Source organism: Crocuta crocuta, unplaced genomic scaffold (genome assembly GCF_008692635.1).
Source record: "Crocuta crocuta isolate KB4526 unplaced genomic scaffold, BGI_CrCroc_1.0 scaffold494, whole genome shotgun sequence".
Taxonomy (NCBI): domain Eukaryota; kingdom Metazoa; phylum Chordata; class Mammalia; order Carnivora; family Hyaenidae; genus Crocuta; species Crocuta crocuta.
This window is the reverse complement of record NW_027527931.1, coordinates 320,052-333,396: the sequence shown is the minus strand read 5'-3', so window position 1 is coordinate 333,396 and position 13,345 is coordinate 320,052. Positions and strand designations below refer to the sequence as shown.

The window sequence follows — 13,345 nt, the reverse complement described above, 5'->3', positions numbered from 1 at the left end:
AACGGGGCGCCTGGGTGGCTTAGTCGGTTGAGCGTCCAACTTTCGCTTAGGTCATGATCTCGCGGTTCGTGAGTTCGAGCCCCGCATCGGGCTCTGTGCTGACTGCCAGCTCAGAGCCTGGAGCCTATTTCAGAGTCTGTCACTCCCTCTCTCTCTGACCCTCCCCTGCTCGCGCTGTCTCTCTCTCTCCTTGAAATAAAAATAAAAAGATATTAAAAAAAAAACAAAAAAAAAACTAGTGATGATTATGATTAGAAAAAAAAAATCAGAAAAGTACCATTCCACCCCTGGCTCAAAGCTTACTGAGAACAAAGGAATAAAACAAGAAAACTCCTTCCATTTGTAACAAAAAATAGACAGCAGCCATAGATATCAACCATAAACTGAGATATATTTGAATGCCAGTCACCTAATGTGAAATTTGGGTAAAACTAATAAAGGCTCTGAGAACGAAATAAATAAATTTCAGTTTCTTATCATTGCTACTGTATAGAAACACAACTGATTTTTGTGTATTGGTCTTGTATCCTGCAACTTTGCTATAAACAAATTTATATGTTCCAGTCTCTGTTTTATAGATTCCATCAGATTTTCTACATAGGTAATTCTGTCATCTGCAAATAAAGGTAGTTCTACTCCTTCCTTTCCAATCTGGGTTCTTTTTATTTCTTTTTCTGCCTTAATGCACTAATGTGCTGGCTAGAACCTCCTGTACAATGTTGAATAGAAGTGGTAGGTGACAGCAAACATACTTGTCTTGTTTCTAATCTTAGGGGAAAGTATTTAGTCTCATCATTAAGCATCGTTAAGTATGATAATGTTAGCTGTGGATTCTTTATAGATTCTCTTTATTAGGCTAAGAAAGTCCCTACCATTTGTAATTTGCTGAGGGCTTTTAAAGAAAACAGGCTTGTCAAATTATTTTTCTACATTGACTGAGATGATCATATGATTTTCTTTTCCAGTCAAGTGATATGGATTTTAAGTTTTGAATGTTAAGCCAGTCTTGCATTTCTGAAGTCAGCTTCACTTGGTCATGTTTGTTGAATTCGATTTGGTAAAATTTTGTTAAGAATATTTGCATCTGGGTTCATGAAAGATATTGCTTGATAGCTTTATTTTCTTATCCTGCCTTTGACTTGATGTCAAGGTAATACCCACAGAGTTACCACTTCTAGTATTTTTTATTTTTTTGTATTTCCATATGGTATCATTTTCTTCCTGCCTGAAGTACTTCTTTTTTTTTCCTTGTTAATTTATTCATTTTGAGAGATGGAGAGACAGAGAGAGAGAGACCAAGAGAGGGAGAGGCAGAATCCCAAGCAGGTTCTATGCTGTCAGCACAGAGCCCAATGAGGGGCTCAAACTCACAAACCTTGAGATCATGACCTGAGCCAAGATCAAGAGTCAAACGCTCAACCAGCTGAGCCACCCAGGCACCCCCACTGCCTGAAGTACTTCTTTTTGCATTTATTATAGTAAGGGTCTGTTGGTGAATTTGACTGATACTGTTGCTAAAGTCTACTACGTCCTTACTGCTTTTCTACTTGATCTATCAACTACTGAGAGAGGAGTATTGAAATTGCCAAATATAATTGTGGATTATCCACTTCTTCTTACATTCTATTAGGCTTTGCTTCAGGTATTTGGAACGTCTTTTATTAGGTGCATTAGTGTTTCTATTATTTGTATTTTTGATGAAATGACCACTTTATCCTTATGAAATAATATCTTTATCCCTGTTGGTGTCATTTACTCTGAAATAGTCTTTGATATTAATGTAAGTAGTATTAACATAGTATTTCTCCAGTCATCTTTTTACTTTTAACCTATATGTGTCCTTATATTTAAAGCATTTTTTGTAGATAACATATAATTAATTCTTGCCATTTAATCCAATATTTCAATCTACACCTTTTAACTAAAGTGTTTAGACCATTTACATTAATGTGATTGTTGATAAGGTTAGATCTAAGTCTGTTATTTTGCTGTTTGTTTTCTATTTGTCCCACCTGTTCTTTGTTTCCTTTTCCCTTTTTTCTACCTTCTTTTAGAACAACTAAATATTTTTTATGATTCCATTTTTTCCTTTGTTGCCTTATTAACTTTATAATTCTTTGTTTCATTTACATTAGTGGTAGTTTTAGGGTTTATAGTATAGATACCTAACTTATCACAGCCTATCTTCAAGTGACCTTGGATCATTTCATATATAGTATAAGAATATTACCATTGTATACTCCATTTCTTCTTTCCTAGCTACACTGCTGTTATTTTTGTAAACAATCACTTACCTGTTAAGGAGACTTAAGTATAATTTAAGAATCTTACATATTTAATCAGGTAGTTATCACTTCTGATGCCCTTCATTCCTTTTTGTACCTCCATATTTCCATCTGGTATCATTTTCTTTCTGCCTAAGAGATTTCCTTTGACATTTCTAATAGTATGGGTCTGCTGCTGCTGAATTATTTCAGCTTTTATATGTCTGTAGAAGACTTTGTTTTGTATTCCTTGTGAAAGACATTTTTGCTGGCATAGAGTTATAGGTTGAGATTTTTTATTCTTTCAGTATTTTAAAGATGTTGCTTTACTGTCTTCTTGTGTGCATTGTTTATGACAAGAAATTTGCCACCCTTCTTTGTTCTCCTGTGGCTGCATTTTTCCTCTCTACATGATTTATCATGGATCAAGGATTTTTGAATTAATGGACTCTTTTTTTCAATGCCTTGGGTGCCTATAAGGTTTACTTTATATTTTGGAATTACTAAAATTTTACTTTCTGTCTGCACTTCTGCCTGGCACAACATGGCATTTCCTTTTCTGTCAGGGCAAATGTTTCTGTTCTCCCTTTCTTAGGGCTCATATGGAATATCAAGCAAGCAAACAAATAAAATGTTTGGATCTCAGTTTAAAGAACAAGTTTACATGTTTTCTTAATGATGCTGGTCAAGCATTGTCTTTTTACCCATCTTTTCATGTCAATCAATGAGCTTCTATCCAGTTCTTTGCATGAAAATGGCACCAAAATTTTATGACTGATGTTTAAATTTTTCAACATTTATTTATTTTGGAGAGACAGAGAGATAGAATGAGCAGGGGAGGGGCAGAGAGAGGGAAATATAGAATTTGAGTCAGGCTCCAGGCTCTAAGCTGTCAGCACAGAGCCTGACACAGGGCTCAAACCTACGAACTGTGAGACCATGACCTGAGCCAAAGTTGGACGCTTAACCAACTGAGTCACCCAGGCACCCCTTATGATTGATATTTTAAAGCTACCTAGTATTTTCTTGAATAACACAACCTATGAAATTATGTGCATGTATCATTTTTTTAAATATATAAAGAGAATAAAAGCACTAATGCCAATAGTGCTCATCATAAAATGTGTCATTCATTTAGAGCCCATTATATGAAACTTTATAGTTTGTCTACTTCTCCCAACTGTTCAATAACTACATTCAATTCAATCAATATTATTATCACCATATTAGAGATGAAAAATGAGGATATTTCATAAGTGAAGTCAACTTTTCAATTCATATATCTATTAAGCATCAAAGTTAGGGCTCACCTGGGGATCTTCCTAGCTCTTGACTCCAAATTCTCTCCACTGCACCATGGTGACTTAGGAAAGGCTGGTTACACATCCTGCTTTCAAAACTACCTTTTCTATCTCATCACCTATGTGGGTGGCACTTATTAATTAGTAACAAACTACAAGTGCAGACACTGAAACCTTACTGTTGAAGTTGAAAGTGTTCAAAAAGAAAAAAGATTGCTTGGTCAATACAACAGCAAACAACACAGGGAAGGCAATATTAGCACCCATCATTTTATGTGTTCCGTGAGGACAGGAGCCCAAGAGTTTCTAACTTCCAGGTCTAGAGGAAGTGTTGTTTTTTTTTTAATGTTTATGTACTTTTGAAGGAGAGAGAGAGAGAGAGAGAGAGAGAGAGAGAGAGAGCATAAGCAGGAGAAGGACAGAGAGAAAGGGAGACATAGAATCTGAAGCAGGCTCCAGGCTCTGAGCTGTTAGCACAGAGCCCGACATGGTGATTGAACTCAAGGAGTGCAAGATCATGACCTGAGCTAAAGTCAGGTGCCCAACTGACTGAGTCATGCAATAGCTCTTAGAAGAAGTGTTATTTTCAATAGCAAGCTCAGTAAGAAATTCTGACAGTCCACCAATCAGAGGGTATCTGCCTTTCTCATCTTAAAATCTTGCTGACTGGCTGTGCTTCCCTCATAGCAAAGTCTTCCTTCTCCTTATTGATCAGTCTTCTCAGGGAGGAGCTCAGCCCTTTAAATTTTTCCAAAAGAGAAGAGCCTTGCCCCTTAAGCCTGAGTTTACCCAACCTGTTACCAAAGGCAATGATAAATGTAAAGACTAGGATTGAGCTGCCTGGATGAAAATTCCAGTGTTACTTGCCAAATACTTGCTATATGGCAGGTGAATTAAACTCTCCAAACCCCACTTTCTTTGTGGTCAGTATAATAGTAGCTACCATTTTGGTGTTATCTACACAAACTGCTTAGTACTGCGCCTGCCCCATATATCTTCAGTGATATTAACTTGTGTTATGTAAATAGCCGCCTTCTGGGTCTGTTCTCTGTGTTACAAACTAAGAGATAAACTGACTTGCAGATGCATCCTGGGACTTAGCTAACCTACCCGCAAGGGAGGACATGGGCTGTTGACTGATGTGAATTGCAAATGCTCTAAGGAGGGAGACTAGAGCCAGGATCACACACCTCCAGTTTAACTGAGGGTTTTCAGACATCAATCAGTTTTCATGAGTATGTTTACCTGGGGCAATAACTCTTGTTCTCTGAGCCCAGTGAGACAGATAGAGAGCCACAGATAAATAGGCAAATGTCAGGGATGGGAAATTGGGAGTCTTGCGTTGGGGCAGGCCAAACAGATTTCAGTATTTCAGTGATGATGGAAAACTGCTGTATTTTCAAGGCTGATGCAGTCGCCTTACAGATTACGTTTCCATGTAATCACCTGCTATAAAATTGTCAACTTGTCATTTTTTTCTAGTCCTCAAAATACATACTTCAACTTGTTTAGTTGTTTAACAAATCTTTATTGAATATTTTCAACATTCTAGCCACTGAGAATACAAAAATAATTAAGATGAGTTGTAGCCTCAAGTAACACACTCTTTCATGGTGGAGAGAGTTAGAGGGAAACATACAAATGGGTAATCGCCATTCAATACAGTGATTCTAACATTGCAGGGTTCTACATGCGTGGAGCTAGGTCACTTCATACAGCTTGCTGGGGACAGGGAAAGTCCTGGAGGAGGAAAGATAAGTTGGAATCAGCCAAGTGAAAGAGAAGGAAAGATGGGGTGTGGAGAAAACATTATGTGCCCACAGTGGTTAAGTTTGCAAGGGCCACAGTTACAGAGTTCTGAGTTTGTTGTGGTAGCCCCATTGATTCATATTGTGGGGACTCTGTCTCCCGCGCTCTGTCTCCCAGGGCCACAGATAGGATAGAGAAGAAGTGAGGAACCATTAGACCTGGAGTTAAATACTAAGCTGTCTCCCTTGTGCTACGTGGCCATCCCTCCTTAGAGTGCATGCTGTTTTCACTCACTATGATGCTGGGCAAATACCTTTCAAGATCCCATCTTCCCCATCTGTGACGTGACATGGGCGGGGGTGGAGCCAGACATTCCCTAAGATCTGCCATAGCTGAGATCTAGAATGGATCTGATTTCTGGGAAAGGACATTCTAAAGTAGGGCACATTACCTACAGCTCACCCGCCATCAGTGATCCTTTGTTTGTTTTTCAGGAGGAGCTGCTGCCCCTGCGGCACACAGGTGAGGTCTCGGCTTCTTGTGACAACAACATCTGCGCAATTTGTTTATACCTACAAGACAGGGGCACAGAATTATGCACATTAAAAAATATTTGACTGGACCACTCATTAACCTTTTCAAATTCTCATGAAATCCATAAATGGGATTGGTGAAAGTCACTTTCAGTCGTATTTGTGGATACTGCTCACTTAGACCTACATATACTCAGAACTCAATGTCATTTGCTATCCATGTTAATCTTCTATTTCCTTAATGGCACCCTCTTTCACATCTGCCCCTCGCTCTTTCCCCTGCTCATTCCTCCACTACACACTCATTCAGAAAATCCTTTTTGAGTGCGATCAGTGTCCAATTCACAATATTATTTACAGAAGGAAATAAAATTGGGAAAAAAATACCTCAACTCTTTCTTGTAGAGCCTTCGAGGTACCTTATAGGAAAGGTAGATTATTGTAATATGAGCTGGAACATTGATAGGGACCTTTTAAAAAAGGCTGGCCATGTGTAGCAACATGGATGGAACTCGAGGGTGTTATCCTGAGCGAAATAAGTCAGGCAGAGAAGGACAGATACCATATGTTTGCATGTATAGAAGGATTAGGAGGAACTTAATGGAGGACCATGGGGGAGAAGAATGGAAAAAATATTGGGAGAGAGGGAGGGAGGCAAACCATGAGAGACTCTTGAATACTGAGAACAAACTGAGGGCTGATGGAGGTGGGGAGGAGGAGAAGGAGAGTGATGGGCACAGAGGAGAGCACCTGTGGGGATGAGCACTGGCTGTTATATGGAAACCAACTTGACAATAAACTATTTTTAAAAAAAGGCCAAGGTCAAGTTCTGTGGGAATGCGAAAGTCTTTGTGTATCAGTGTTTAAGCATTTAAAATTTTGAAAACAATAAAGAATTAGGCAATTACAAGTGTTTACTGTATCAAAAAGACCTTGAGACAGTGCACTTTTGCCCTCTGACCTTGCCTCTGTCTACCTTTTCTGTAAGGCTGCTGTGGGCTGCATCTGGCATCACATGCCTTCTGGGTTTTCTTGAGAGCCACGCAGACTGGGGGCAGGCAGCCACGATACTATTACGTGAAACACACTGGGCTCCTCTTAGCCACTGGCTTCCCTGAGACTCGGTATGATCCACAAATACTTCTCTCTCTCTCCCCATCTGTCACAGGAGCAATCCCAATGAGTATCAGAAGTCTTCCTGGTCCGGACCCTCCCGAACAGGCCCCCAGTGGCCCACCCACTCTGAGCCGTCAGCCCTAATGGAGCTGCAGCCCATGTACAGCAACGGTGAGGATTTCCTAATGCTCTCAGGGCTCCAGGGACACGCCAGGCTGGGAGGAAGACTGAGCAACAGCCCATGACCGAGTCATATTCCATTTGTTTTAAGTTAATGTATTAATTTAGAAGAGAAAGAAAGGGAGATAATATGAGGGGAGACACAGAGAGAGAGAGGGAGAAAGAGAATTCCAAGCAGGCTCCACACTGTCAGCCCAGAGCCTGACATGGGGGCTCAACCTCATGAGCCATGAGATCACAACCTGAGCTGAAATCAAGAGTTGGACACTTAACCAAGAGAGTCACCCAGACACCTCAGAGTCACATTCAATTTTAAAATGACATTCCTGGTGCACTGTGTCTGAGACAGAAGGTGGTTATGAACTTGGTGGCTGAGAGGAATCTAGAATGTGGGCTCTTGACTACAACTAGCTGTGGTCTATTCTCTCACAGTGAGTCCTGGCGATGACAACCTGGTTTATTCCAAGATTCAGAGTGGCCAGCACAGAGAAAGATGTCCAGGTGAGGCCCTTCCCGACAAGTAGAGGTGAGGCGGCAGTGTGTGAGGGGATCCACAGGGGGCCTCTGGTCAGATCTCCCAAATATGACTATGACACGGAAGGAAGGCAGCTTCTGGTCCTCTCGCGCTGCTGTTGTGTGACTGAATCCTTTCCCACCTACCCTTATGCACTGTCACCAGGGCCCCAAAAAGTCTCTGAGGACAGACACCATCATTTTCACTAACATACCAGTAGTATCTAGTTCAATGCTTAGAAAACTATGGGCCTCTTCAAATATTTTTTGAAAGGACGCATGGCCATTAACTACTGGTGTAAGCAGCTCATAACCTACGGTGTAGACAATCATAATTCTTCTAACTGGTCTCTTTATTCCTAATCTCCTCCTCCAGCTGCCCAATATTCTGTTTCTAGCATGATTCCTCTGAGATCCTATGACTGATCACACCCTTGCCTAGATTAACTGCCTCAGCAACTCTTCATTTCAAAGCGAGACCCCTGCCTCCCCCATCCTTGAAGCTCTGTTCTTACTCTAACCCTGCAGACCCTTCCCATTTTTCCTGACCAAACCGGGTTATTGTGTGCTTTGGTGCTCATGTATCTTATTTGTCCTGGAATGTGCTTGTCCCCACCTAGTTTACCTTGTGATTCCTGCTCACATGTCAAGATGAGTTCAGTTATGTCTGAGAAACTTGTGGTGGCTCCTGCCAGCCTTCCTGTGTCCAACCTTTGGGACAAGAACAGAGTCATGTCTGTACCTCAGTCTTGGTGCCCATAATACTTATTGCATTTGCTCCCATGCCCATTTCCCCCCTAAAAAGTGTAGGATCTCTGAGTATATGGACTGAACTTGTAGTCATTTCTCTGCCTTTGTAACTTACCAGTGCTTAAGTAGTGCTTACCAGTGCTTGGGGTACCTGAGTGGCTCAGTCGGTTGAGCGTCCGACTTTGGCTCACGTCATGATCTCAGTTAGTGAGTTCAAGCCTCATGCCGGGCTCTGTGCTGATAGCTCAGAGCCTGGCACCTGCTTCAGATTCTATGTCTCTCTCTCTCTCTCAAAAATAAACAAACATTAAAAAAATTTAAAAAGGTTATTGTCCACTGATGGCTGAATAAATACATTAAAGAGATCCAGAGGACCTCTCAGAAGGATAGAAGAAATGCATAAACTGAGTTTTACTAATGCTTCACTAAAAATCTTCACCAGGAATTTGCCGTGTGGTCTTAGCATGCCAACCCTCTCTCCTGCCTCCTCCACTTTCCCTGCACAGACTGAACCACACATGCTGCCTTCCCCTAATCAGTGTGACCACAGAGGCCCTGAGTGGGGTTGGAATGGGGGCAGGGACCCACTTCGCCAGAGCAATGAGCCATGGAGAAAGAAGGAAATCACCCGGAAAGTCACTCTGGACATTTGGGGGGCAGAGGAAGGTTTTATCATGTGTGGGGAAGGGATGTCCTGTCTGAGGCTGAGGAGAGTCCAGCAAGCGAGTGGCACCTCAAGCAGCAGAGGAAAGACTGAAGTGTGTTGTGAGTGGGTTGTAAGTTGTCACCCACAGTCTAATACTTCTCTTTCCACTTCCCATCCAACAGCACATTCAGCAAGGACACAGCAGAAGGCTGAGGTAGGTCTCCTTTTCTGGCTCTCTCTCCCTTCTGTTCATCCTCACCTGTCCTTAGGTACTTATGGTTGTGGGATTTCCACCAGGAACCTGTAGTCATCTACTCCGAGGTGAAGAAGGCACACCCAGATGGCCCTGCAGGGCAGAACCAGGAGGCTGCTGCAGACTGCTATGAGAATGTCCCATGCATGTCGTTGGCTTTGGGCTACTAGCCCCATACCCGGAGCGGCCAACAGATACTTTCTCCCCATTCTCTGCAGCCACTCACCTTCCATCTGGGAGGTTGGATGAGAGGTCCATCCCACTCCTGCATTTCTGAGTTTGGGTGTTGTATGGGAACAGAATGAGCACCATTTCAGTAAATGCTGCACGTTTTCACAGTAGAGACACATGTGAAGGCGGGACACCTGAGCTTTCACCTCCTGGACCCGTGGAGCAGAGGAGGAAGGATGAGTCTAGCCAGGATCCTGAGGGCACAGTCATGGCCATGTGCTCTGAGCATGATCAAGAGCTCTCAATACACCATCTCTGCATAGACAATTTGCTCCAAACATTCTGTTTCCTTTTTTTAGATAGACAGATGGTAAGTGATGATGGTGATGATGGTGATGGTGGTGATGGTGATGATGATTATGGTGATGATGGTGATGGTGATGATGGTGATGATGATGGTAATGGTGATGATGGTGATAATGGTGGTAATGGTGATGATGGTGATGATGATGGTGATGATGGTGGTGATGATGGTGATGATGGTAATGGTGATGATGGTGATGATGGTGATGATAGTGATGATGGTGATGATACTAGTGAATAAAATAGATGCAGGTATAGGACACACATCCCAACCCACACAGAGTCTGGTCTTCAAGATTCTTCCTCTCTCAGGACATCAAAAGTCCCCCCCACACACATGTAGCAGCTGAATTCCACTGTTTAATTGTTCAACATCCACTATTTGGAGGCTCTGGAGGCATGACCACCAACCCTGGAAGGCCAGTGGAGACAGCGACTCTCACGACTGAGTGGGTGAGGCCTGGTGCCTCCAGTGCCCACACGGCCTGAGCCGGCAGAGGAGGCAGGGATGCACAGCCATCATGGGCCCACGGGAGACACCCTCCCACTGCCCACCAGCTCCAACCAATTCCTCCAGGGCCTAACAAGCACTGAGTGTCCACCACTGAAGAAAACATTGAAAACGTGTGGGGGATACGTTTAAGAATTCTCTGAGCTTGCACCAATCGCTTCACAAGGCTTAGGGCAGAATGCCGCTTCCACAGGATGAAAGCGTCTGAGAAGAGGTAGAGGCAGAAGGCCACCACTGCAGGGTGAAAGCGCCCCGCGTCAGCCCGCAAGAAAGATGGCTTGTTAACCCTGAGGTGCCATGCCCCATTCATCTGAGTCCCTAGAAAAGTTAAGATGAACAGATACAGTGCCTGCAGCAAAAAGCCGCCTGCTTGGCGCCTCGATGTTGATTTGTCTTGACCCTAACCCCTAACACCGCTTACCTTCGAAACCCCTTTTCTCTCATACATGTGAATTAATAATTACTGTTTAATGTTTCTTTCTGCACGTCCATCACGGATGTAAGCCTCCTGACCCTAATAAATACGGAGCAAGGACCCTTACTCAGGGCTCTTGTCTCCACCCGGACATTAGCCTCTCTCATTATCATTTCTTTGTCTGCTCTCTTGCTGGACCAGAGAGACCTCTAGACCAAAGTCGACAACAAAAATGCATTCCATTTGTGCTTAAGTGTCCGGAAAAGGGGCAGAGTCACTTGGAGTCACTTTTATTCGTAAGGACTAGCTGGAGATGTTAGCCTGTATCACCTGGGGTGACACTGAACTGTTCACAGCCGTGAAACTGGTAGGCCTTTGCAAGCTGGCACATTCACTGATGACTGAGGTATTTGAACTGACACAAGTAATGGACAGCATTGATTTTACACCCACCTGGTTTATAACTTTAAGTAAAAAACAGTGATGCTTTCCAAGCCTTTAAAATTAACTCAAGAATAAAAAATTTTAAGTGTATCTCAGATGTTATTATTTTCCCTGTAGTGTGAGAAGCTTATAGACAACAGGAAGTGTAACAGATAAGATAGCAAAATGCAATCCAATCTGGGGTTTCAATCTCAGCCTTATGAAATTGCTAGCCAGCTAATATCCTGAGGGACAAAAGTGGTATCCTTCGCAAAGAGGAAATACACATTTAAAAAATTTTTTTAATGTTTATTTATTTTTGAGAGAGAGGGAGAAGGAGTGTGAGTGGGGGAGGGACAGAGAGAGAGAGAGACACAGAATCTGAAGCAGGCTCCAGGCTGTGAGCTGTCAGCACAGAGCCTGATACAGGGCTCAAATTCACGGACTGCAAGATTATGACCTGAGTGTAAATTAGACGCTTAACCAAATGAGTCACCCAAGTGCTGGGAAATATGTATTTTTATTATGAAAGGGGAACTTGGATGTCTTATTTCCATATCATCAGGTACAAAATGCTATCCACAATGTATGCCTGGCCTTTAAAGAAAACAAGAAATCCAGGTGAAATCTGTGTCTGTGCTTAAATCTTGCTCTGAATACCTCCCAAATTTGGGCTCCAGGAAGAGTAAAGCCGTATAGGGAGAGCAGGGCATGCCATGAGGTGCTGGCTGTGGAAACCCATCTAAAAGAGTGGTGACGGGGCGCCTGGGTGGCTTAGTCGGTTAAGCGTCCGACTTTCGCTTAGGTCATGATCTCGCGGTTCGTGGGTTCGAGCCCCGCGTCGGGCTCTGTGCTGACTGCCAGCTCAGAGCCTGGAGCCTGTTTCAGTCTGTGACTCCCTCTCTCTCTGACCCTCCCCTGCTCACGCTGTCTCTCTCTCTCCTAGAAATAAATAAAAAACATTAAAAATTAAAAAAAAATAAAAAATAAAAGAGTGGTGACAAAAGGGAACATCAAGGCAGCATCCTGGGGCGGGTAAGAGTCACTCTCTGGGAGGGCACGTCCGCCATGTAAGTAGCCACCAAGGTGAACAGGATCAGCAATACCAGCGAGACCTGGGGACCGCAGGGGAACAGAACAATTCTGAAGAGATACAAACCCTGCTTCCAGAACTCCTTATCCCAGGTCATCAAACTGAGGACAAACAGTACCTGTGAGCAGTCAGGGAGACTCTCAGGAATATTTGGGAAAACATCCAAGAGGAAGCCATGTGTCCAACTAGTCAAGAAGGTAATGTTTGAGGCATCAAGATTTAAGACATTATTTTCTTTCTTGCATTATATTGATTTTATTTATTTACAAATGTCTTGAAGAGTAATTTATACACAATAAATCACACATATCTAAAATACAATTCGAGGGGCACCTGGGTGGCTCAGTTGGTTAAGCATCGGACTTTGGCTCAGGTCATGATCTCACGATTTGTGGGCTTGAGCCCTGCGTCAGGCTCTGTGCCGTCAGCCTGCTTCGGATTCTGTGCCTCATTCTCTCTCTGCCTCTCCCTGAGTTGTGCTCTGTCTCTCAAAAATAAATAAATGCAAAAAAATTTTTAAAAATAAAGTATACAGCTCAATGTTTCGACAGATACCTACATCCACGAACCACCACCACCACCGTGATCCCAAGCATCTCCATCACTGCCCAGTTTTCTCCTGCCCTAAGGAATACTTCTTTCCCTTCGCTCTGTCTCATGCCATCACGAGATGCTTCTGAAGACTGTCGATCAAAGTGTATTTTCTTAAGTTTTACATAAATAGGATCATATGATATACACTCTTTTGTGCCTCTCTTCATTCACCAAGCAAAATAATTTTTTTAATGTTTTTTATTTATTTCTGAGAGAGAAAGAAAGACAACATGAGCAGGGGAAGGTCAGAGAGAGAGAGAGGGAAATGCAGAATCTGAAGCAGGCTCCAGGCTCTGAGCTGGCTGTCAGCATAGAGCCCGACGCGGGGCTTGAATCCACAAACCGCGAGATCATGATCTGAGCTGAAGTTGGCTGCTTAACCTACTGAGCCACCCAGGCACCCCCACCAAGCAAAAGAATTTTGAGATTCATTCACCTTGTTTCAAATCACCACAACACACTCCTTTTTA

The 13,345-nt window shown here is 42.8% G+C and overlaps 1 protein-coding gene across 6 annotated transcripts in view; it reads left to right on the top strand.

Moving 5' to 3' along the window:
- The window catches only part of FCRL3 (Fc receptor like 3), a 17,380-nt gene extending 7,577 nt beyond the window's left edge, over positions 1-9,803 (top strand). For 4 of the 6 annotated variants that reach the window (XM_077751696.1, XM_077751667.1, XM_077751689.1 and 1 more), the window contains 5 exons: positions 5,809-5,836; positions 7,016-7,134; positions 7,576-7,644; positions 9,235-9,266; positions 9,350-9,803. In XM_077751696.1, the coding sequence (XP_077607822.1) occupies positions 5,809-5,836; positions 7,016-7,134; positions 7,576-7,644; positions 9,235-9,266; positions 9,350-9,475 (374 nt within the window). In that variant the 3' untranslated portion in view covers positions 9,476-9,803. The remainder of the gene's footprint in view (positions 1-5,808; positions 5,837-7,015; positions 7,135-7,575; positions 7,645-9,234; positions 9,267-9,349) is intronic. The other 2 variants (XM_077751682.1, XM_077751675.1) reach the window with 2 other exon arrangements.
- The last annotated feature ends 3,542 nt before the right edge of the window (positions 9,804-13,345 follow it).